The sequence below is a fragment of the Rousettus aegyptiacus genome, unplaced genomic scaffold (genome assembly GCF_014176215.1).
Source record: "Rousettus aegyptiacus isolate mRouAeg1 unplaced genomic scaffold, mRouAeg1.p scaffold_m13_p_17, whole genome shotgun sequence".
Taxonomy (NCBI): domain Eukaryota; kingdom Metazoa; phylum Chordata; class Mammalia; order Chiroptera; family Pteropodidae; genus Rousettus; species Rousettus aegyptiacus.
The window spans coordinates 36335825-36362091 of NW_023416292.1; the positions used below are offsets into that span (position 1 = coordinate 36335825).

Genomic DNA, 26267 nt, shown 5'->3' on the forward strand with positions numbered 1-26267 from the left:
AGGATCAGATGAACTAATGTGGATGTACTTAGCATAGCGCCTGGCAACATAGGAACTCAGTACTTGAATCCAGGGTGTTCTGATGAAAGTCTGTTTTTTAAAGGATGGACTTAATCTGGATTTTTGTTGTTTTTATAATGTGGACTAAATATGGACAGAAAAATTAGCAATAGACTTTGAAGTGATAAACAAGAATGACCCTAAAAGGACTTTGCATTTTTAACTTTCATATAAAAACAAAACAAAACAAACAAAACAACAAATAAACAGACAAACAAAGTCCCCTCCGAAACAGGAAACAGTTGGGAATTCTGCGTAGCCAGATGCAAGAGTGGCATATTCCCAGCATCTGTGCCTAGGTCATTGCTTCAGTGTACAGTGTCCTTCGATGAGCAGCTGTGTGTGGGGAGACAGAACGAGATGGTGGTAAAACCAGGCAGCTCTGGAGTCCTGTCTGGTTTGAATCTGGCTCCACAACTTACTCGCAGGGTGACTGCGAACCCAGTTACTTAACCTTTGTAAGTCTTAGCTCCTTCCCTTCTGAAATAGGGATAAATAATAGCACCTAGGCTTCGAACACATTTTTTTTTTTAGTGGATAGAAAGTGCCAGATGGTGTTCTGAGTCCTTTACCACTATTAACTCAGTTAGCCCTATGAAAGTTCTGTGAAGCTGGTATTATTGCTTTCCTTATTGTACAGATGAGAAACTGAAGCACAGAGAAATAAATTAAGTTGTCTAAGTTGCTAATCAATAGAGCGAAGATTCAACTCCAGGTGGTGCAGCTCTTGTTTGTTCTTAACCCGAGGGCTGTGCTCCCGGGCTGTGAGTTAGTGGTGGTGACCCATGCCACGTGTGTTAAGCGTACAGTACCTAACCCTAGTAAAATCATGCGCTCGATCTTCTCCAGGAAAGGGAGAGATCTTCTAATAGCTTTTTGTTTGTTTGTTTGTTCTTAGCAACAACACTTTTGAATTTAGTTAAATCAGTGACTACCAAACGTGTTTCGGTTTAAATACTCTGAAGTGTGAGAAATTAAAGGCATCTCTGGGGATCATGCCTGTGTCAGAGCTGGAGGATTTAGATGTTTTCAGCCTTAGGGCCTCTTATTTTGAGATGAAGAAACCAAGTCATAAAAATATGGAAATAAGATAACTCGGAATAAGACTGTTGGTGCCCTGAAGATTATAGATCATGCTCAATTAGGTAGATAGCAGTCATTAAAAGGTGGCGTCATTCTCTAAACTTTTTATCTAATTCAGTATAAAGCAAGAAAGAGGGTTTTTAAACCTTGGGCTAAATTTGTTTCTCGGGGTTTTAGACATAATTGCCTTGCTCTCTCGATTCTCTCTCTGACCCCCGTTCTCCTGTTCACACTTCTGTGTTCCTTTTCTCTCTTTCCTCTTTCTGCCCTCTCCTGCTTACAGTTTTAAGAGACTGATGGCATTGAGTGCTCATAGTTAATTTGTGGGATGAAGTAGTAAGAACCTGCCCAGGAGTCTTCCCTTTTGGCCTTCAGGTGTGGGTTTGCCGGGGATCCCTTATAAATCAAGGGGCCGTACCCTCAAGGTGAAGATGACTCTCTGTCACTGCTCCACCAGCAGCCTTCTCTCCCGTACTCCCAAACAGATTCTCTGAAAACTGGGAATTCGGACCTTTTCCCCTCAAACTCACCTCTTTCTGCACTGGCGTAGGTGGTGAGCGTGGGTGGAGTGTGAGTTTGAGCTTGGCGGGTCCGACGTGAGTGTGGTAAGAAAGGCAGTATTTTGAGGTCACGGGAAGCTAGACATCATGGGCATTCCTCAGCCCGCGGAGAGTCGCAGCAGGGCTTACATTCTGCACGGTCCTTTGTTTCAGCGTCTGAACATTCAGTGTTCTGGATGCAGCAGGAACTGCTTGCCCGCTGTTCAGTGATGCAGTTTTCCCTGACTGGTGTGATGCTTCAGGAAATGTGGAGTGGGAGCGGAGGGCGGGAGGAAGGACAAGACGTATCAGGGGCCGGATGCCTAGTTCCCTTGAGTGGGGCTTTTGTGTGCAGGAGAGCAGGGTATCATTTCAGGAGAACTTGACTTTTGAGGAAGAACCCCAACAGCCAACTTTAAAGCAAGGGAATAGTATTGATTTAAGGCAAACGCAAATGCTTACATCATAGAGCTTCCCCATAAAATTAAGTCATAGGTGATTTGAGGCGATTGACCCTAACTGTACAGAATTTTATAACTTCGTTGCTCAGCACAGTCCAACTGTATTCTCAAGAGACAGAGACTCCGATTGGTTCAGTGTGAGTCGGGGGTTCGTTCGTGGTCTAGAAAGCCGTGGCTCGTCAGGTGAAGTTGTTATGAATGTTGGATGGGCGTGGAAGGCAATTCCAAAAAAATGGAGCATTTTCACTCCGCATTGGATGTGTTTATAAACACATGAGTGGTCATTTCGAGAAGAGGCACTCATTGTTCAAAATAACACAGTAGCCCAGAGGCTGAATGAAGGCTACATGAATGAAGGCTGAATGAAGTATCCACCACTCCACCTTGGAACTGCCACACCCACTGGCCATTCCTTTCAGGCCTTGCTTGACCTTTGTCACTTGGCACTATTAACCATCCTCCTTGACGCTGTCCTTCTCACCCTACCACATCACCTGCCTCCCCACGCCGTCCTCTGGGCATCCGATAAACATCTCTGGCATTAGCCATAATCTGCACCCCAGAGAGATCGGCTCCATTTCCACATAAGCTTTTCTCTTGTACTTTGGATTCAACATTTCCATCCTCTCCTTACATATCCCTTCCCATGTTTCCTGTAGTGACTTCACATTTCATATATCTACAAGCTTCCTCCTCCTATTTCCTGTCTTAGTTCTAGGTCCACCATCCATATACTCACCCAAACTTAAGTGTCAGCCCTGACTTCATCTCCTCCCTCATCTTCATTCACTTACCTGTTCTTCCTTCTCCTTCTGAGTTCCTCTAGAATCCACCGATTCGGTATTGCTATAGATAAAAAAACAAAACTCATTGTCTCTTGTTTGGGCATCTACAGAAGTCTCCTAACTTTCGACTGTTACTCTTACTTTTTGTACACATGCTCTTTATTAAAATTAAGTCTCGCGTATCACTCTTTTGTTCTCTATACCTTCCATTCCTTATAGAATAATGTCCTAATGTCAATGAGACTATGAGCCTCTCACTGATAAGAGCCAAGCTTAATTGATGTTCTGACCTCTGGGAAGCCATGGCAGATGGATGGGGGAGTGGATAGACTGACAGGTAGATGGACAGGTTAATGAGTAACTGTAGTGCACCAGAGTTTCTGGGCCCTGAAGATTATGATAGTCTTAGAACCAGCAGCAGGAGGCCGTGGGAGATGGTAAAGATGTTGGTTCTACCCTTTAGAGACTAGAGCTTGACTGGATGTAGGATAAGTGGAATAGAACCCTTATCTGAACCCCTGGCTTGCATTTTAAGAGTGAAAGGGAGAAAACTGGGTAGGCCTTTTGCATTCCTTTCCAGTATTTATGCCAGGAAAGGCTCATGCCCTGAGCATCGACTGACCGTCAGGCCTTTCACAAAGGACCTCTAGGTTAGGTTAATAAGTAGCAAGAAATTGAACCAGCTCTCAGAACACCTAATGACAAAAAGACCTCTGTTTCTGGAGAAACCTGCTCCCCGATCCAGTCAACCCCATCTTTAGAATCCTCGTTTGGCTCTCACTGTTTCCTTTTCTTGAAATACACTCCCTTCTGTGCCTGTGCTTTGAGATCCCACTCTTCCTTTACGTCCTCGCCAAGCTCTCTGCCAATCACGTACTCTCACCTTGATCGCCCAGTGGTAGCCCGATTTAAATTGTGCTCTCTTTTGTTTTTGTGTAGGTTTTCTGTTTTTGCCAAAGTTAGGCTATGTTGTGGTCAACTAAGAACCCCCAAATCCCAGTGGCTTTAACAAATAAGTTTGTTTCTCACACACTGCTGTGGGACCTTGGCCCTCCTGGGTGTCTCCCTTCTAAGTAATGGCTCGGGACCCAAGCCGGTTCCGTCTTGTGACTCTGCCATTTCAGCACATGGCCTCCAGAGCGGCTGTGCCTAAGACCCGTGGCCTGGAAGTGAGCAATGCCGTTGTGTTTTATCACGGTCCCCTGGTTAAATCTGGGCATCTAGCCTCAGCTTACTTACAAGGAGAGCTGGCCGCATGTCCTGTGCGGTGGGCACTGTTGCCTCCGACACGTTTTGTTCCCCCCGGGCAGATTATCTGCCTCTTTGCTGTGGGGAGCGTGTTTCTCATCTGTATCCACCACTTAGTGACACGTCCAAAGTCAGGGTGCACAATACCACATTGTTAAATCTTTTTCCTCCAAGTAGGAGCATTTCAACCCTAATGCAGTCCTTAATAGTGTTGGATGTGGTTAACTACTAACCGCGAAGCATCTGAAATAGCTCTTAGGCACTTCTTTTTGTGCAAGCTGAGACTTTTTTTGAGTATTGTCTTCCCTGGGTTCAAAAACCTTTTATATTCCATGCTCTATATCCCTTAAATTTATTTAGTCTTCATTCATCCTTAAAATAACAATTACTTGGCAAAAAAGCAGTGCATTTCCGAATGAGGTAATTCATATTAATATTTGACTATGACAGATTATTAACTCAAGTGTATGTGAAGTACGAAGAAAGGTGCTTTAATTATTTCTTACAATTATAAGACAAACTATGCAACTTGGAAACAAATTTGAAAGTTGGGCGATCAGTTTATGTCTTCATATTTGAAAATTTGCATGGATATAAAGAGCAGGCAGTTCTACGGTCTTTTTCGCTGAACTTGAGTTGACTCCCTTGCATTCGCCATGGCAACTTCAATGATCGACACGTACGCGGGCCCTGAAGCTGCCCAGACTTCCCAGCCTTAGTAATGAATAGGTACGAACTCCATTAGATGAGATTCTCTGAACAAGTCACTGCAGAGCCGATTTAATTCTAGAGGAGTGGCGTTTTTTTTTTTTTTTTTTTTCCTCACAGCACACCACCGTGAAGGTTTGATCCTGGACTTAAACCTTTGGGGACATTTGCGGTTTTCCCCTCCTATAATATATATAGCTAAAAACCCTTTGGTGGCCCCTTTTCACCTTGACATTGATCAATGTGGCTTGCTTTGCAACCTCACAGTTTAAACAAAGCAAGCAACATTGGAAGGCAAATGTTGCTGGAGCAGCCGACTTTGCTTTAATGCCTCATCCCCTGCAGTGGGAATGCAAAGCTCGGCTGCTCTAGCATTTCGCCGGAGCAGATTCCCGTTCACTCACTGTTTTCATCGCCCTTTTATTTAGGCCAGACACTGCTGCTGCTGCAGCCTCTCGTGGGGAGCAGTCACCTCGCTCTCCTCATTGTCCAGACCTGCAGGTTTCCCATGCAGAACCTGCACCCCAGAATGGCATCTGAAATGGCTCTATTATGAATTCTGTGGCCCCTTTTGAGTAAAACGGTCTTGCTGGGGAATGATTTGTTTGGTCTTAAGAAATAGAACTTCAGATAAGAGACAGCAAGTTGTGTAATAATGTATACAGTGAGAGCCACTTGTATTGGAAAAACAAATATAATGGGACTGAATTTTTTGTTTAAACAAATGAATTATACGGTGTGAGTCTGAAGGCTCCATGAAAATCATTTCTCTTACACAAATATGCGTTTCGAGCCCTGTGCTGGTATTGAAGACGGCATTCTGCAAAGGCTCCGAGCTCCTCAGTCACTCTGCTCTTCTCTGAATCACGTTAAACCAGTTGGGACACGATGAGAGAATGCAAGGTATAAACCCTTGAGGGCCTGTGAGTCACCTTCCAGAAAAGCTAAGAACATTTTATAGTTTGATCCACAGGAGCCTGAGAAATAGACCGCAGGGTGAAAACAAGTTGAGGATTAAAAACTTTTGGGAACTTGGAGAATTGAATTATTATCCTAAGGCAGTTCCCAGGAGAAAAAGACAGAGGCTTTTTCTTCAGATCTCGACCAGCAGCCTTTCCAGTTGGTCGGAATTCAGCTAAAGTAGATTCGATGATCATCAGCCCTTAGCGTCTTAGTCCTGATGCAGAACTGTGAAACAGAGATTTTACTGAGAGCTCTCAGCACCCACCATGACAGTCGGGTGCAGATCACGAGGGGAAGAATGCTGTGGCAGACTTGAAAATCAGAGCAACTTTTCTGTAGCAAACCTCATCGGATGAGGTTCCCATTCTGTTTTCCCAGCCAGAAAAAAAAAAAAACTTTTACTTTGAAATTATGTGAAACAACATTGCAATTGGGTTTTCTTCTTTCTCATCCCTGTTGTTTTAGTATCAGTTAACGAGCCTTCGCATTGATAGGGTCATCAGAACGTAGATGGTCTGTGAAGGTGGCAGTCAGTTCAACAGTATGACCACTAGAAAAACTGCAGAAGCATAAGCAGTGAAGCCTGGCTAAGAATTTCTGAACTCAACAGGATTCTAAGAGTTATTTCCAGTTCTTTGGCTTTTGCCCTATCCTCAGAAAATTTACAGAACCCTACCATGAAATATGACTAAACAAAAGCTCTGACTTTCAAGAGCCATTGTTTATGTGTCCTGCCCCCACGGCAGGTCACAGTGTGACCGGCGTTAGGCCGACTGCACGGAAGAAGTCGGCTTCTTCCCTGGGTGGCAGAGTTCAGGCTGAGGGTAGACGTAGTGGCCACGAGGACAGGGCATGGTGGCAAGGAAAGGGTAAGCCCCAGCTGAGGACTCCTGTCCTTACAGTCGGAGCTGCATCCATCCCAAAGCCCCTCTTCTGGTCACGCAGAGGGGACTTCGTACAGAGCAGAACTATGAGGAGAGCCGATTTGCTTGATGAGACACCGAAGGGGGAGAGCAGGAGACGAGAAGCGGGGAAAACGAAGGCGGGAGAGTCGGGTGAGGTGGTCAGCATGTCCACTTTGCTCCTTACTTTGTGCCAGTTTCATGCATGCCTCGCCCGCCCTCACACCCTGCCGAGTTCTGTGTTAGATGCCTTCACCGCCGTCACCCCCGCAGGCAGCCAGGCAGCTCCATTTGAATCCGAGGCAGCAAGGTGTGAGGAGCTGTAAATGGGGGTCTTCTGTTCCTGGGTCTGTTTTCTGGGTCAAGAGATTCAAGTGTCTGTATAGCTACATGGCCACCGTAGATACCATCGTTTCTTCTTCCTCGGGAGCACCCAGGTGACACTCATGGAGCATGGTGTGACATCTACTGCCACATGGGTTATCATAGGTTTCATGCAAAACAAACAAACAAACAAACAAAACAAAAAAACCCCAAACATTTGAAGCATATTTGTAAAAGACCTGCTTCCCAAAGACATGAAAACAGTGCTATGCGGGACCAGAAAAAAAATGGTACTTTCAGATCAAAATTAAGGTACATGCTCATGTATGAACACTGAACCTGAAAGATCTAAGTTGGTTAGTTGTTGTTGTTGTTGTTTTAGAGGGCAGAAGTTGCAAAGCTTTCCCCAGTCTCCTTGGATGGCAAACTTACACTCCTGTCCCGTTCGGTGCTTCCCACAGTGCATGATGCTCTCTCCAGTTCTCTAGTTGGAGAAGAAAGTAGTTTAGGGCTGTTCTGGCATGTAGGTCTTTTTGGTCAACAGTTGAAGCAGGTATTACAATGTCTCCGTTAGGAACCGAGTTCACCTGTCCTGGGTGCAGTATCCAGCCAGATGGTCCTTTTATGGACCCTTCTCTCCAAACTGGTTCTCTTAGGCAGTCTTTCTTCTGAAACCTTGCATTTTTCTAGGGGGAAAGACAAGTGAAATAGCTCCCTCTCTAGGCTTCGTAAAGGCCAACTTCATTCAGCCCTGACAAAGGAGCCTCCCTAGAAGACAATTTCCTGTGAAAGCGAGGGCGATGGGTTTGACATAGAGGAAGGAATGCAGACTTAGCTTTTCTAAGAAAGGTGCCTTTTTGCCCACGGTGCTTGCTTGCATTTTCTTTAGTCAGGAGCTGCCCTTCAAAACCAAACCACACCAAAATTCCTGTTCCACACCTCAGGCAGTCTCTCCATGTGAAGGAATCTGTGGCAGCCAGTCAGGTGTTCTGATTGTTCTGGTAGACGTTTTCACCTTGAACCCTGGTTAGTGGGGGCTTCTTGGAGCCTCCGTTAGAGGTTCCTTTAGGGTTCTAGAGCTCACACTCAGGCACGCCCCCTCCTTCTTGATTTTCCTCTCGGTTTCTTTTTCTCTTCTCAGGTCCTTCTTTAGAGGATCGTTTTGGGTGGGGAAAAGTATAGGTATGGGCTCAAAATGATGAGGTGTTTTCCTTCACAGTCTAGAAAGGTCGCAACGTGCAGAGGTGCTCCTGGGGATGGGGAAGGAGGCGAAAATGTCAGCCCCCAGTTCCGTCACGGGCAGCGTGTGCCTCCCCTGGCAGAGCTACCCTATGCCCTTCTGCCACATTACTCGCCTCGAGATCTCAGGGCCCTCTATAAAACTGTTAGTCAGGAACTGAAGTGTGATGGAGATTATTGTTTCTACTTACAGACAGGTAAACTAAGGGTGAAAGGAAAATTAACATGGGCATCGAATCCTGTCAGTTTTTAATTTTCATCTTTAAATCAGAATGTATTCCCCCTCAAGTTAAGAATAAGAGTTATAGCCACTGAATGAAAAAACATATGCAATGTTGTACTGTATTAAATTTGCAGTTGTTATAAACAGTCATTGTAATACCTTTGTAACCCGGTGTGTTTAGAGTCTTAAAACCAGGTATGTTGAAAGAAAGGTTCCCACCTAGCTTTCTTTAATGCACACAAGTTTAGTGCAAGCCATTGTTTTAAGGAGATTTATGTGGTTGGATTGGCACTGCTTAATAAACAATTGAAAAAGTTAAGCATAACCCAGAAGTCATTTAGAACTATGAGTCACTTTCCTGACAAGCCAATAAGGCAAAAGAATCCCGAGTTGCAAAACAATTACTAGCCCAGCCTGAGGGACCCTGGGACTATATCACGGGTGTTAGTTAGGGAAGCGGAGCAGTCGTGTTTCACCAGGCTGCAGAGAGCAGGCTAAGGCTGCAAACCGAACAAAACTTTACTCTGACGATGCCAACTTTTACATTTGTTTCAGAACAAGGGACGCTCAAACCACCTGAGGTAAGATGAACCTTTACACATTTTTATATAACTTTTGCATTTTAATTGTTTGCTCACTTAAGCAGGCTTGAGCTTTTATAATGTTAAATGTGCCTCTTAAAACGGAATGAGATAGAGTGAACTACCAAGTGTTTGTGAATGAAATCCAAAGGTTTAATCAGAGGACCTTCCAGTCACGGGCTGAAGATCCCCAGTAGAGGGAAAATGTGAATATTTAATCTGAGCATGTGTGTGAAATGGAACTTTCAGAATCTCATTCAAGTAAATTTCAAATAAATGTTGTAGCACTAACATGGGGAAACATTTTCCTAGTTCCCGGAGACAGAATTCCTCAGAACCTGGGGGTTTTTAAAATGTAATGCATCTAAAAGCATTTCCTTGGAATGGATAGCTTTGATCCCCTTAGTACAGAAGGGAGGGTGGCCCTCACCCCACGGAATTGGTAGAGGGTCCTGTCATGAAACGGGGTGTTGCTGTCAAGCATTTGCTAGTACTGAAAAGTTCTAACATTGTTCAACTAAGGATGTAATTTTATGTTTCTAGTAGTTTTACATTTGAACACAAACATAATTCGTATCATATCTTACGGATCAAATTAAGATCTGATAACATTTCCTTTTTGTTTAACACAGAGTCTAAGGTCTAATGGCTTAAAAGTATGTGTGATCCCTGTCACCTCTCAGCATAAAGCTATTTTTTTAAAAAAAGTGAAAAAAATGAAAAATATGGCCAAATCCAGATGACCATTGCCTTGGCCTTCAACCCAAAATAACAGATTGTTTATTTGACCTCCCGAAAATAATATCATAGCAAAGAAAATTAAAATGGGAAATATGCTGACTTCTTCAGTGTATCAGTTGACTATATATTTTAGAATCTAGACTCTAGATCAAGGAATGCATAGCAAGTTAATAATAACTTTAAAATAGGCCACACAAGTTCTTCTAGGACTAAAGAAAATTAATGTAAAATTTCTTTTAGTGTTTAGTCAACAGGGTAAGATTTTTCGTCTGGACTGTAAGGATTGTTCTAGAAGTGCCAGCAAAGATCTTGGAAAGTAGCCTTCATTCTCTTCCTCTCATGCTGCTTTAATCAGACAGATTTCCTTGTAGAGCTCTAAACTTTAACTCAGTGTCACTTTACATTTATCCTGTTAGATATAGATATTATTTTTTCCCCAGGGAAGATGATTTCACTTGATTTAATTTAAGTAATGTGAAGTGGATGTATTTTTAGGAAGAAAGTGTACTAATAAATTGTTAGTAATTTTCACAAGATACTAAATAATTCTCTTTAGGCACTTTTACTCTTAAAAATTATATGTGAGCTTATTATAAAAGGAATTAATTTTCACGTCGATTTTTTGAAATGTAGCATTAGTGTTTTAGTGACTTTCTTAACTTTTGAATACAATAACTGTAATTTTTATATAATGTGTGATTCTGCTAATAATCTCTGCTTCGGGTGGAAAATTTTAGTAAGCTCTTACATTGGCCAATTTATATGGAAATTTTAGCTTGGTTTAAGGGAGAAGTGTAGCAAACGGATGTTTAAAAACATCGTGTAGCAAACGGATGTTTAAAAACATCATTGACTCCATACTTCTCCCTGTTCATGGTGTGGAAGGTGCTTTTACTCTCTGAGTCAGGTGCTTTGTGGTCAGGTGTCTTGCCAGAAGTAAATGATGAAGCCCTTCTGGGGGCTCTGTGGTTTTCCTTTCCCTCGTTTGAAGATCTTCTTTTTATTCCATGTATCAGTTTGTAGTCCTATTCTGTTCCCCTTTCAACAGCTATGATCATGAATTTTTAATGTTTAGTTCTATACTTCATTCTCAAGGTGGGTCAGTTTTCGGTAGCCACAAGACTCCGGGGTCTCCTTGACTATCTCTGGGATGGTCACTTCACACTCCATTCTGGAGTGGACCTTCAGAAGCCACCTCGAGCTCCAGATAGCAAGGTTATCATTCCATACCTATTTAATACAGACCTACTTTAAATGTATTTCATGACAGATTTTCCCACCTTTAAAACAGGTAGAGGAACCAAAGCCAGTTCCATTTAGCAAGTGAAACTTTGCTTGTTTTGTTGGTAAAAATCAACAGAGGGAATTAGGTTTCTTCCAAAAGAGGCAAGAAGAAAGAGTCGTGGAGGATAAAGGTATTTCTTTTAGAGAAAAACAAGTAACAGGTAATGAATTAAGAAAGAAAATTAGGTTGGTTGGTTGTTTTTTTCTTTCTTTCTTTTTTTAAAATTATTTTTCCCACTTCTAGGAGATCAGGAGTTCTAGAGACTGATTCCCCTTATCTCAGGAGGCTGTAACTGAGAGCTCGCAGGGATGGCCATAGATGTGCCCTTCTCTCTCTGCTGGGGACAAAGTCTTGTCTAGCCACGTCCCAGGCTTTTGAGAATATTGACTTTCCGGAAGAAGAACCTAAAACATAAGCAGTGGGGCAAAAACGAAGTGGAAGAATTTGTCTTTCATGTGAATTTAAACATTCAAAATACCGTGAAGTTAATAATAATGACAATAATAACAATAATGATAATAGTAATAATAATAATAATAATAATAAACTGTCACTTAATAATCTTTACCTTGTGTGAGGAATTGATCCAAGCACTTAACATGAATTAACTCATTTAATTCTCATCACCAATGCGACGAAGTAGGTGCCATTATTATCCCCAATGGGAATGTTATCTCCATCGGACATTGGGGATCCAAACAAACATAAAGATGTTAACTAACTAACTGGCAGTTAAATGGATGCCAAACGCCAGGATCTGAATTTGAACTTAGGCAGTCTGATTCTAGAATTCATGCTCTGAATCATAGAACTCAGTTCCTTGTTTTAATCCTAAATTCTAAGGTAATATAGAGTTGCTCTTGAACTCAAGTGTTTCACATTCTAAGTTTATAGTTTTTAAGTAGTACTAGTTTAGGGATTCTAGGAATAAGACCCAGAGGTTGACTTCCTTTCTTGCCTTCGGAGCACTTCGACAGTAGATAGTATAAGAGCAGTAGAAAGACAACTCCTATCGTACATTAAGAAGGTGGAGGGCTATGTGGGAAGTAAAAAGCAAGCTATCCATTGTCAGTTGTGATCGCTGTCCTTTATATAGAGAGCTCCAAAAGTTTTTATAAAATTCCAGATAGGAAAGTGTTTTTCTTTGAAAGCAGTTTTCTTCCAGGTTGTCAGATATGAATCTATAACTCACCATGCTTTACTTTTTTGTGCCTTGGCTACCCAATGAGCCTAGAGCTACATTTTCTTTTCACTCGGAATGGCTCTCTTTATAGCTAGTTTTTCCAGTACAGCTACCCATCTTGTTCAACACGGCTTCATTGCTGGTTTTAATGATCATGTTAGCCTTTACAAATCCATTGTGAAAGTAGTTGGGTTAAAAACAAAAATGATATTTGAAAACTTTCTCCAATTTGCTTTCACCTGATAGCCCTGAAAATCTACTAAATATGGCTTTGAGGCCCTTTGGAAGGCTGTAATAGCCCATTTCACCCATTTAACTTATGAATAAAAAAACCATGAGAAACCCTAAGAAAAACCCACGGTTAATGAGTGCTCGCAACAAAACTACGTCTCTGCACACAGGCACGAACCCTCACATACATCGAAAGAAAATTGCTTTGGGAAATCTGAATTATATGGTCGTTATAAACCCAGCATGTACCCAGTTGTATAATAAAAAGTGAAAATCAGGTTCTTATTAATTAGTGAGATTACCATAGTTATTAGGAATGAATTTCGTGCTTGTGAAGTCAAATGTTGTAACCATGCATTTTCAAAGATTTAAAATCTTTTGATTTGCATCTTATCTATAATTTTTATAATTTTTTCTCATGGATTCCCTTTCTATAATAAGGATTTGCTTTCATGGTTCACAAGCTGTATGCCTGTTTTGTTTCTTAAAGAATTCAGATACAACTGGTCCATAATTAAAATGCCATTTTCATCTAAGTGTTTGCTAAAATCAGAGCTTGAGATCTTTGTTTTGAGGCTCTGGTCTGTCAGGCCTCAGGAATAGCTGAGTTAGACTTTTGGAGGTCATACGTCTTTGCTGGGAGCATTTTCCAGTCAAGATTGTCTGCCTGGGCTTCATTATGACTGCAAAAAAAAAAAAGAGTAATAATACCCACAGATGGCAAATAAAAAGATATTTCATTCTCATAGTGTTATGTCAATGACTTATCAAATGTAATGACATTCAAGTGGAAGACTTATTGGAGAAACAAAGAGGTTAAATTATAAAAACAAACTTTGGAACCAAATGTTTTGATCGAATTCAGTCATGCTCTTTAATGGAAAAAGTACAACATCCATTGGCCTTCCAAAGTGTCTCAAAGTAATACAACTTAATAATATAAAATCTTTGTTTTACCTTTCTGCACAGAAACGGACCAATGGACTCCGAAGAGCCTCCCGACAAGTGGATCCAGGTGTGTTTCTGGTTATACAGCTATAATTATGACTTAAGTGATTATGAAAGTAAATGAGAATTGCTAGAGAAAGTCAGGCAGATTATTAGCCTTTGTTCCTTGTAGTTTGGTATATAATGTCTGGCCAGGGGGTGACAGTCCCATGAGTCAATCATTTACCCGACAGGGCTTCCTAGGACAAGGTCACAAGGTGGGTAGCCCTCAGTACCACATTCTTTCCACAATCAGTGATTGAGCTGGTTATTTGCTTTGCTGAGCAGCCTCAGGGTGCCTCGTTAATGCTAACATATCCAACATACTTCCCCTTTCTCTCCCAAATCTGGAAAGAAAATCAACCAGCAATCTGGCCCTTGAAATTAGCATTCTCTAGTGGGGTGGGGCAGTTCAGAAACCAGCCAGCTTCCTTACTCTCTACATTCATCCTGGATGTTGTACCGTTTTATAATGGAAGAATGAATTTAAGGACTTTGTGAGCAAGTATCTACTCTGGAGACCAATCTTTTGTCTGCAGGGAGCATTCAGTTGTTTTCTATTTAACACAGGTGAGGTTTGCCCTATCATTATTTTAGTGTAATTATTTTTTCATCCATTAAGCTGTATCGTCCACAATTTAATTACCAAAGATTTGTTATGTACTGGTCATATTATTGTGGGTAAAAGTTATTCGTGGCTAAAGGATTCTAAATAACTTGATAATAAATCAAGTGAAACATGGAATATGGAGTAGTAGTCTTTGCTGGAAAATAATCTGGATTATATATTTTGTTTTCTCATCATAAACATTGTTCACCTAGCTGTAAAGTTTAGCATTCTAACTTTTAATTGACACCACACCCACGCTCCCCATGCCAGCGAGCTGTTTGAAAAGATTTCTAGGTGCTTCGTTGCCTCCGGCTAGAAGTTGCCTCACCTGTGTCCTGATCAGTTTAAATCTTTTAACTACAGAAAAAAATGGAGGTCATTGAACAAAAATTGGGGATCTGGTTTACTTTTTAACAGTTCTCATTATCCCAAGACAATACCCTCTGCAAAGGATTCTGCAGAAGTGACTTCTGTTTTCTAGGAGTGTGTGACTGCAAACATTTTTTGTTGTTGTTGTTTCATGTGAATTGTAGTATTTCTGTTTCAAAAAATTATCTAACCTTTATAAATGTTAATTTTAAAATATTTTCTACGGGTATTGTCATTTAATCCATGTTCTCCCAGGTAAGTGCCTTTCTGGATTTATAGTATATCAGTAGGAACACATTTGACTGTTAACAATTTATTTTATAGTCAAAAAGTTTAGGAGCCCTGAGATTATTTAAAGAGAGGTATAGTAAATTCACAGATTATAAGTATGACAAAGTAGACCAATAATAACTTAGTTTATCCTTTACCGTAAAGATGATGACTTTGTGTAGGCATAATTCTTCTGATATTCCTGTTTGTCCAAAGATTTGTCCAAAGATCATGAAAGTCTTCATGAGGAATAAAGTCATAAATATAAAAGTAGTGTTATATGTTTTGCTTGTAATTATACACACACTCACACATCTTTCCATTAGGTATAGTAAATACATCAGTGTTTTCTCCTTTTTTGAAAAAAAAAAAAAAATTGATGATCTTGCCTGTTGTAGCTTCTAATATGATGACAACTATTTCACCCCGTGGGTAGCTTTTGATGTTAGGCTTGACTGTGTTTTCAGGGTTTGTTGTCTGTTGTATCTTTGCCTCTTTCCGTTGGTAAGTTGTAAAGCTCTTTCGTTCAGAGTTAACCCTTGCTTGATAGGGTCTTACTCAGAGTTGATTCCAATATGACTGTTGCTTAGCAGATTTCCACAGGTGTCTGTGTGTGTGTGTGTGTGTGTGTGTGTGTGTGTGTGTGTGTGTGTGTTAGGGAGGTGGTGGGGGGAAATGTTTTATTCCCAGGATGTTTAAACAAGGCATCATCAGTAAAACAGGCTTCCTCAGCATGGACAGACTGTTTCCAGGGGGCATTATTTGCTCTTAGTGCTTTTACCAGGAAGTTTATTTAAATTTTCTCTTTTAGATAAGTTAGTTGACTTTTCACAGTGTTAATACACTGACTGTTTCCCAGGGCCTCACTTAGGGTGGTTTGTAGAAAAAGGCAATTTTAAACAATATGGGAGGTTAGATGTAGTCACTTCATCAGAGCCATGTACAAAGGTAAATTATGTATCTTTGCAGATCTGTTGTTTTAGAAAAGAACTTAATGCATAGTTCTTTGTGTATACATGTTTAATAAATATTTTTAAATGAACTAATGAATGATTATAATTTTTTCTGTATGCATTGACTCTCTTGCTTTTTAAATTCTTCTTGCTCACATTGTAGACTAATGGAATATGGAATAATACAGTTGTAGGAAGTATGTCTCTGAGCCACTTTGCCTGGGCCGGGGACCCCATTTAGCTGTTTACTTGTAGTTTACCTTGGGCAATCAATTTGTGTCCACTCTGCGATGTAGTTTCCTCATTTGTAAAAAAAAAAAAAGACCGTCCTTACAAAGTTGTCATGAGCATTTATGTGACTTGGTACCTGTAAAGTACTTACAACAGTGCCAATATATGATAAATGCTAAGAGGTGGCAATTGTTATAATAATTACTTTGTGGTAGAACATGTTATTTAATATTGGACATTTTGTCATATGTAGGAGAATAAATAATATTTGCCAGATATTTCTTTTCAAAAGATCCAGAATCTTATGCTGAATTTCCACTGACGTTAGAAGTTACATAATCACAGACATTTTCAACTTTCCCTTATTCTCTGCTCGTCTAATGGCTTCCGTGGTATTTTGCTTCTCCTTAAGAAGGGATACCATCAGTAGTGGTGGTTCAGAACTTTTGAAGTTAGTAGTGTTTGTGATTATAATAAGAAAAAAAGGAAAGAAAAACCTCTAAGTTTGAAAACATATATAGTATATTGTGGTATTCTTTTCAAACCAAGAAAGATGTGAGTTAGCACATTTAAAACATTCACTCTTATTGATTGCAGTCAATCTTTATAGATAATATTTGCAAATGGCCTTGCAGTTTAGTTTATGTTTTCTTGTCTTCTGTTGTGTGCTAAGAAATTTATCAATTTATGATCTTGACCGTTTTTATAAATATAGTAATATGTTAGATGCAAATTTTGGTAGCTCTTTGGGTTTTTTAAATATAACAAGGTATTTTCATCAGTTTGTACCTTTCTAAGACAGATGTTTCAGGAAAAAAACACTTAGAAGAGACAGATCAATTATTTCAGGAACACGGAGGTGCTAGGCCTTTTTCGAGAACATGAGATCATAAATCTCAAGACAATCTGAACACTTGGTGTAATATTTTTCGCCTAAAGTGGCACTCAAGGTCAAAGTTACCAATTAAATTTTAATACCGAGCTTTAAAAATTTCCTTCTGTCTAGATATAGGAAATACAAGATTTATTTTAGTTTGCATGTGGCAAATCTGTATACCAGGATACGGGTTCTTTTAATCAAGTCCATGTTTTTAGATGATTGCAAAATGTCTTATATTTGTGGGACTCATAGCATCTTATATTTAAGACCATAGCTACTAGCTTTTAAAAAATTCAGGACATCGTTCTCTGTTGTGCAGCTTAAAGATTAGATGAAGTAGATGGGAAATGTTCAGGTACTTCATCTCTTTCTGATCTTAGGTTACTCACGTGATTTGTGATAACCTTGAATAGTAAATGAACAGATAATGGTTAAATTGAGAAGAGTTCTTTCTCTGTGCTCTTGCTTCTCCTGCATTCAGTGTGAAACTCTTGCTTACAAAAAGAAATCTGGTTTAGAAACACTGTCTTATGCACTGAGGAGATGTCTTACTGTTTCTTAGCAGAGACATCTTCAGAGGTGGCCATTCTCTCCTTTCTTGGTAGATGGAATTCTTATATACTGCCATTCCTATCTGTTCTTGTATGAAGAAGAAAATTTCAGAAATCTTTTTTTCATTGCCAACTTTGTGTCTTATAGAACAGTAAGCACCAACAATATCATTAATTATAAAACATGGCCCCTCTCCACGAGGAATTTATGTGCTGCCCTAAGGAAGGAGTAGAAACAGATCCAAGTCTCAATTGCATAAATGCATGTGTGTGAATGTATATATTAAAAATGTTACATATACTGTTTTATTTACTGATTCACTATGGTATGACGTACTGTCATGAAAACAATTAGTGGATAGTAGGGTAAACATATATAAAGATCTAATTATGCAGTATGTACAAAAAAACAAAAGGAATTGGAAAAGAGAGAAGCAAGTGTGGGCTCAAATTGCCTCTAAGTTTGGTTGTCTGTGTATGTTTTCATTTATATAAAAATTTGTTATGCTGGTTTATTGTATTAAATTACAATTTAATGCAGTTTTCCTTAATGTTTTAATTTCAGAAGATTGAAAAACTAATTTTAAATCTAAACAAAATTGTTGTCTTCTTTCATATATGCTTTTAAACATAATTCCAATTTGTTCAATAGAGAAATTTTATATTTTTGGTTTCCAAATAGAAAGCCAGCCTGGGATTTTTAAAATTACTTATCTAAAAATACATTTCATTCTTTCTTTTTTTGGAGGGGGGAGTAGGCAAATGTATATTCTTGAAGGGTGTTATAAATGAGTTTTTGTCTATAATAAATAAGTAATAGAGTATCCATAGATTACATTATTTCCATATTAATCAGTCAAACGTACTTTTGTCTTTTCTGTCACCTCTAAAACTAATTTCTCATCAAATATAAATCCTAATCTAAATATTAGGAGCACAATTATAAATGTGTAAAAATATATTTCACGTTGAAAGAATGAACTTGAAAAAACTTGGGACAATAGAAACTCGTGATTAAGATTCATCGCAGAGAAATGAGAAATCCAGGCTGTGAATGAGTGCTGGGGAGCCTGCTCTTGTTTTTAAAATATCCGATTTGTTCTCAAGCCTCTATTAAACTAGGGACTACAAGACTAGCTCTGCATCAAGGCAGTTGATCCCACGGTAGTTATTTGCAGGACTACCTTTTGAGTTCCCTTTGCCATAGTGACAGATTTCTGAAATGTACATCACAGACTCTCACTCATATCTTTTTGGGTTTGGGAGGATTTATTTCTCCCTTTAACGTCTCATTCTGAGTTAGCAAAGGCTTAACTGTTGCTGTGGTCTGGCAGGTATGTCCACACCTTGCTGGCCAGGCTTTCCCACTGTTCAGGTACCTCCAACAGAGGAATGAGGGCCAGGTAGATACTGGAAGACAGACACAGGGATGCTATAGGTGAAAAAGACATCATCAGTAATGTGATTATTGAGATGAAACATTGGCAGCACTATATACAGAACCTACTTCTGGGTCATTTTTGCAGTTCTAACTTATAATTTCTCTTATTACAGTAATTACATCTTTAGGAAATAAAGTATATATCTATACAATTTTAGGAAAACATTCTGAAAAGGAAGTCTCAAACTTGGAGAGCCAATTTTTAAATTTATCATCAATAAAACATTCCTTATTTGGAAGGAATAAGGGCTTCCTTTGCTGTATTCATGATCCTGCTAGTTAAATACTTTTCCATTTCAGAAAGAAAAGAACATGCCGTGTAATGCTAAATTGACAAAGAAACGAGAAATTTCTTAGGGGCCAACCACCTCTGAGACTTCAGTAACCTTGTTTTAGAGATTCGCTCTGCACTAAGGTAAACGAAAAGAACTAGTCGAATCGAAACTATTGGCTTCAGATGACGGTATTTGATATACACGTAATGTCCAGCGGACACCAGGAAAGAGGATGTCGATACGATAATCCTTAAAGCCGTAATCATTTATGATCTTATAATACATTAGTTCCATATATAAATATCAAGTTAATTAGAACATTGGAGTGCACTGTGTGGAATTTCTGTCGAAATGGCTCATATCGGCAGTTATTTATCTTTCAGTGTCTTTAAACGAAATCATAAATGTAAAAGTGAATTTACAGGTAACTACAGATGTAAAAGTTATCAGTCTGTTACTAGGTTGGGGTCAACTCAATTCTACATTATCCAGTATTGTTTGTCAAGGGACATAAACCCATTCCAAAGTAGCCTAAGAGAAAAAGAAAAACAGGAGTGAGGGATTTACTGCCTTGTTTAAGTAGTAAGTCCACAGTGTTCTGGCTTCAGGCAGAGTTGGATCCAGGCTTCAGATAATATCAGGGTTCCCTTTATCTCCCTGCCTCTGTTCTCCTTTCCTCCCTGTTGGTTTCCTGTCAACAGGCATCTCAGGCAGGTTGTCTCATTCGGTAGCAAAGTTGACCACTGGCAACTCTCAGTGTACATCATCCCATTGCTAATAATCCCAGAGAAAATCGAACAGAAATCCCAAGGAGATCTTTAATTGGCCCGGCCTAGACCATCTGCTCATCTCTGAGGCGATGGCTGCAGCCAATGTAGCTACCTGTGATTGGCCGGCCTGGCTGCTGTGCCCACCTCCAAAACAGAGAGTTGGGCTGACCTGGCCTATCCACAGGACATTGATTTTCCGTAAGAGAAAAGGGTTATGATCTCAAAAGAATGGGGGAAGGAAAAGGAGAAGCGTGGTTTTAGCAGATTATCATGCGCATCTGTGATTGTGTACCTCATGTGTGAGTTTCAGACATTTTCCTCCTTGGGCGTGCTGCGGCTGGGTTTCCCACCTCTCCTACCATGTCCTTTTCCCACTTGTAGGCTCTTCTGTTTGATTGTTCTCTGGTATAAAAAGAGGTAAATCTGGAGGAATGTACCTAAAATGGACTGCAGAATCCCAACAAAGGCCCATCCCTACCCACACGCCTCTGGTTTGCAGGGGAACCAAGAAAACAACAGTTGTCTTGTCTCCCAATAGCTTCTTACAACCCTGGCATTGTACCTGAAATGCCCATTTGATATTCTCTAACGTAGGCACTGTGTTTCTAGGACATGATCGTCCGTCCATTATTTCCTACTCACATTTTTAGTATAGATCGGTCCATCAGATTAGAGAACTGAGGAAATAGGACTTAACACAGCATGTTTTGTGGAGACAGCAGGAAGAAAGTTACCCTCAGGTCTGGGAGGGTCAGGATGCGAATGTCAGAGATCCAGAGAATGCAGCCCTTGAGGCGTTAAGTTTAAGCCACAACCTGCTTTAGTGGCAATAAAGGAGGAATGAGGAAAGAAAGAGGAGGCTCTCTCCTAGTTTAGGCACTTTTGGATGTCAGCATTTTTCATCTCAGAGGTGGACCTGTTTCACCTGAGGGGTTTCACCTGAGGGCTCTGCAGTGCCCGAGGTCTGGCTTTGTGTCCTGCCTCTCCACTTCCTCCTGTATAAGCTTGGGCAAGTCAACCGGTTTTATCATCTCTAAAATGGCAATAGTAGCAGTAACACCTTCTACCATCATTGTGAAGGTTAAATGAAATAATAGATAAAACATTTATCAAGAAGCACATAGCAAGTGTTCTGTCAATGATGATGGTGGTGATGATTATTACTAATATGTAAATATGCCTGTATTAATTTTCTATTGCTGTGTAACAAGTTACCATAAATTTAGCAGCTTAACACAGCACGCAAGTGTTATCTCATAGTATCTGTGGGTCAGAGTCTGGGCATGGTGTGCCTGGGTCCTCTGCTTCTGGATTTCTCACAAGACCTCACTGTTAGCCAGGACTGTGTCTCATCTAAAGGTTGAAGTGGGGGAAGGAGTCACTTCCCAGCTCAATTAAATATTTGTTGGTGGAATTTGGTTCCTTCTGGGCTGTTGAACTGAGGGCCTCCGTTCCAGCTTGATGTTGGCCTGAGGCCATCCTCCATTCTTAGCCATGGGGGCCTCCCCAGCATGGCTGCTTTCTTCGTCATTGCGTGCAAGCCAGGAAGGTGGTCATCTCCTAACAGGATGGACATTGAAATCTTACATAACACAACCATGGAAATGACATCCCATCACGTTTCTGTTGGCTAGAGATGAGTCAGGGGAGGGAGTTAAACAAGCTTCGAATACCAGGATGCAGAGATCACTGGGGTTTAATCTTATGGTCTGTCTGCCACAAACTAAGAGGAGATGGTCCTCTTTTTCAGTGGAGGGAACCAAAGCTCTGAGAGGTTAAGTAGTTTCCCCAGGTCACACAGTACCTGGCTGATACCACGGCTTAATTACAGGGTTTAGCTCCAGAGACCTCATTCTTCTAGAGATCTTCTGTGTGCACTATTTATGCCAAGCCCCGGACAGAGGAAAACTTATTTCCTGAAGTCTGTCTGTATCATACAGTGCAAATTAGCCGTGCGATCTGGTCTGTTTTGCAGAGTTCATTAGCGGCTGCTGTTTCAAAGCAGATTTATGGGTGATTTTATTTTATGCATTGTTAATTTTGAAAATGTTAATCTGAAATTGCTACAGTATTTCAATTAATTTGGACGATAAAAACTCAGCAGCAGAAGAATCCCTAGCGGAAGATAAGGCAGCTAATTAGAGGTTCCGAAACAAACAGCCGTGGACCCTGGTTCTGAAACGTGCGGGGCGGGCGCTGCCCGGCACAGCTCGTTCTGCTTCACGGTTCTGAAGTGGGAAGGATGATTCTGGCAGGCTAAACGTTAAACTGGAAAGCAGCTGATTTAAAAAAAAAAAAAAAAAAAAGCCATTTTAAGGAGTTACTTTAAGTTTTAATGCATAATTTTTAAATATCACAGTTTTGGAAACCTGCCTTCAGATTATTTGGGAATGTTGTCTTTTGGATAACCTTAGTAGAGGTGACGGAAATACAGTAGGTATTTGTTGTCTAGTTTTTCATGTCATTTATGATATTTCATACTTTTATATAGTTTCAAAAGTTTTTTCTGAATTTAAAAGCGAGACAGCACATATCTCTTTTTTTTTAAAAAAAAAAACACTTGACCTTTGATAAATTAGAAATTTTTAGTTTGAAAAGTTTATTCTAAAAAATTCAGAAACTGTAAGGAAGTATAGGAAAGTTTTCTGGGCAAATCGTAATCACCTCACTCATAGAGTCACCTTTACACTTTGATTTTGTTGTACAAGTTTTTCCTAGTAGTGTGTGTGTGTGTGTGTGTGTGTGTGTGTGTGTGTGTGTAGCCATATGCTTATGAAATGTTTGTATTTTCAATTTGACACTCTGCTTTTGTAACTTGATGTTGTTTCATGAGCATATTTGTTTATTCATTTGTTCGTTCAACCGTTTGACAAGTATGCAGGCTCCGTGTTAAGTTTATAAGATGTGTTTTCCCTCGCACAGTATGCAGTGTCAAGGAGTAAAGGTGAGACTTGAGAGCAGGGAATTACAGGGGCTGTGCTTAAAGGGGCTTGTACTTTCAATAGGCGATATCAGAAAATGGTGTCTAACGTGAAACCCAGGCTGTGAGTAGAGGATCGGCAAGACATGAAGGGAGGTAAGAGGGTTGCAGGTAGAGAGGAAACGGCTCCAGCGAAGGCCCTGAGCTGGAGAAAGCACAGGATGGCGGGGAGTTGAGAGGGATCGCTGTGTGGGATGAGAACCGGGAGGCAACCAAGGCAGGATCTTTATTAATTCACATCTAGAAGTTTGACTTCATGCCCGAGAGCAGAGCGAGCCTTTCAACCAGAGGACTGACATGGCCAGCCAGGCCTGGTTTGAGAGATCATCCTGGCCAAACTGTGAAGGGCATCTTGAATCGTTAATAGTCTTCAAAAATACATGAAGTGGTTTTAGTTTAATGCGTTGTTAGACAGTAGTCTTTTAAATTTTCATTATTATAAATACTGTGTTGAAGACTATCTATACATGAATATATTTACTCACGTGGCTGATTATTATTATTTCGAACGGAGTTATGGAAGTAGAATTTCTGGCTCAAAAACATATGAATTCCTAGATTCTAGATATATATGTTGCCAAATTGCCTTTTAGAAATATTGTATTGAATTATATTCCCATCATTATTGACATGCGAGACCATGTCTTACTTTATGCTATGTATTATTCTTACTTTAAGTTATCCAATGAGAAAAGAATAGTATATTACTATTTATATCATATCGTAGTAGTTCATAACACAGTATGGACTTGATTTTTAGCGATATAGACTCTTTAATGTTGATTGGCTGTTTGTATTGTTCTTCTGTGAATTATCTGTTTATACCTTACCCATTTTTTTTATTCAGGATTTAGTGCTGTTGTAAATTGTTCATAACTATACATATATCATATATATATCATGTATATAGTTTGTATGCATAGCATATTATTTGTTTCTATATAAAGTTTTAAATTTGCACGTGGTCATAGTTATGGATATTTTATATATGGTCTTTTTTTTTTTTTTTTGCTTTCATACTTAGACGTTCTCCCCTTCTGAATTCTGTTAAGTACTTACTTCTAACCTTGCTGTTTAATTTATGTAGCATTTGACCCATGCCATTTAACTTAAGTAGTAGATTAAAATTCTGTGAGCAGTTCCAAAATGTACATCAAAATGCTTTTAATGATTTATAATATGGCATTTTACAAAATTTAAATTTGCCTTTTTTATATGTTGTTTAACATCCATATTACATTGCATACTTTTAATTTCGTGCTTTATTATACACGTATTTGGCTCAGATTATATAACATGTCATGATATATGCTCTGAATAGATAGTAAGGGAATATGTATTTAAACAAATACGAGGATTTAATATTGTTATAATTGGCTCTTTTTTGTTTGTTTGTTTGTAAACTGTGACAAACTAAGATTACTTTTCCCAAGTCTTTTTTGAGGTAGGAGAAAATATTTTGTGGATGTTCACTTAAGTTCTAAGTATTTTCCTCCTCCCAATGCTCTCTTTTTCCCTTGCAGCCTCCTTAATTTTACCACTCTTTTCTCATCTTAATTTATATAACTGTTCTTGGGATTGAAACTAGATCTCTTATTTTAAATGATCTTTAGTTTTAATAATTTTTCATCAAACTAAGAAAATTTCCACATCTGCTTGAAAGATGCTGGAGATATGTCCCCATTTCCAAAACCGTGTGGACATCCTATATTTCACAGCTTTGATCTAGGAAGTTTTATATGTTTCCATGAAGATATTAGGTAATTAGTAAATAGGCTTTCTTGGGAAGCCGGCGGCAAGCAGGTAGGATAATGGCTTTGGTTTCCTCCCTGGCACCTTGCTCCTGATGGTCCATTCAGGGAACATGCTTTTAGATGTCCAGACAGCATCAGTTTTGCTCATAGCTTCCTGTTGTTTTCAATGGCCCAAAGGAGAATCATGTGATACCTTCAATTCAGGACAGAATTTTCATTCTTGGGACTGAGAATTCTCTTTCACTTTGTTTAGAGCATTATCGACAAGATTAGACAGATGAAAAGTGAAAATATTCATGTATTTCTCTACCACCACCTGCTATTGTATTGCTAATAGTATAGCTTTTTAGCTCTCAGAGGAAGAAACTTGCCATTTAACAAAATGTAATGTTATGTTTTAGGGATCCCATATTTTAAAAGTTATGTATCTTCCATTTGAATTCAAGCAGTATCCAAGAACAGAATTGGCCAATGGTCTCGAAAAAACGAAATGGCAACACCTTCTTGGAATCCGACTGTTCAAGGATGTTTTTTTTCTAGCAAAACAGGAAGAAATTGGAAAAAAGCATATGGACTCAGGTTGAGCATATGACGTGTTTTCAACTTGAATTGGCACTTTACTCATATTTGTAGTGTGACTTAAAATTAATTTTGGTGAAGCATCTAGATTTGAGAGAGAAAAAAAATCCCTATCTGGGACTAAATCAACATTCGTGGCATCTTATTAATCACTGCCTTATGTAACTACTTTTCCCACCTAAAGAGAAGTTACCGGGATGAGAAAAGTTTATAGTATGAATGCCAAGTGCAGATCTTGTCTCCCCCAAAAGAGTTCATTAATCATCGTCGAAGCACAAGAACAAATATATTTCATGTCTCTTGCCAATTTTTATCAATAACATTTCTGAAAGGCAACCCCCCCCCCCATTTTCCTATTTTTTATCTTTATTGGAAGAGGTTTTAATTTGGCTGTTATTTGATTTGTGATAATGTTATGTAAATGTAACATGCTCTGAGAAGCTCATGCATAGTAAGTACATAGCAGTAAAGTGTGTTGGTTGAGTTTGGGGCCTGAGTCAGAGGACTTGTGGACACAGAAGATTCCGGCTCAGTTACTTCCTGCTGGTGTGGTCACAACATGCAAAGGTGTGCCCGGTCAGGGTCAACGGCTACCAGGCGACAGTGACAAGAGTTCTCATCTCACTGGCAGGAAGCAGCATGGGGTAGAAGTTTGGAAACATGGGTTTCAATACAGGCCTCTGTGTACGTCTTTGAGGACGTTAATAGCCTCAGTTTTCTCTATAAAACGAGGGTGGAAATAGTCACCTTACCTATATCACAGGATTATCAACTGGCACAGATGAGATTGGGCTCTGATCAAGATAGAAAACTGAACCCAGTTATGACATACAAAGTAGTGCAATAGAATAAAAATAAGTGCCAAGTTTTGCAGTCTTCATTATTTTCCACATATTTCAACCTCTCATTGTTAAAATTATATGGCCGATTAGCAGTTTTGGTGGAATTTTAGAGTCAGCCATACAATTAATTATTACATCCTCTGTATGCAGTTTTTTAAATTAGTATTTACTGAAGGTTTTACAGCTTTTTTTTTTTTCGTAACTATGTCTTTACATCAT

At 39.6% G+C, this 26267-nt stretch overlaps 1 protein-coding gene across 2 annotated transcripts in view; it reads left to right on the forward strand.

Moving 5' to 3' along the window:
• Window positions 1–26267, forward strand: part of VAV3 (vav guanine nucleotide exchange factor 3) — a 293077-nt gene that overhangs the window by 186623 nt on the left and 80187 nt on the right. For both annotated transcript variants that reach the window (XM_016159794.2, XM_016159795.2), the window contains exons 18-19: window positions 9091–9116; window positions 13526–13571. In XM_016159794.2, the coding sequence (XP_016015280.1) occupies window positions 9091–9116; window positions 13526–13571 (72 nt within the window). The remainder of the gene's footprint in view (window positions 1–9090; window positions 9117–13525; window positions 13572–26267) is intronic.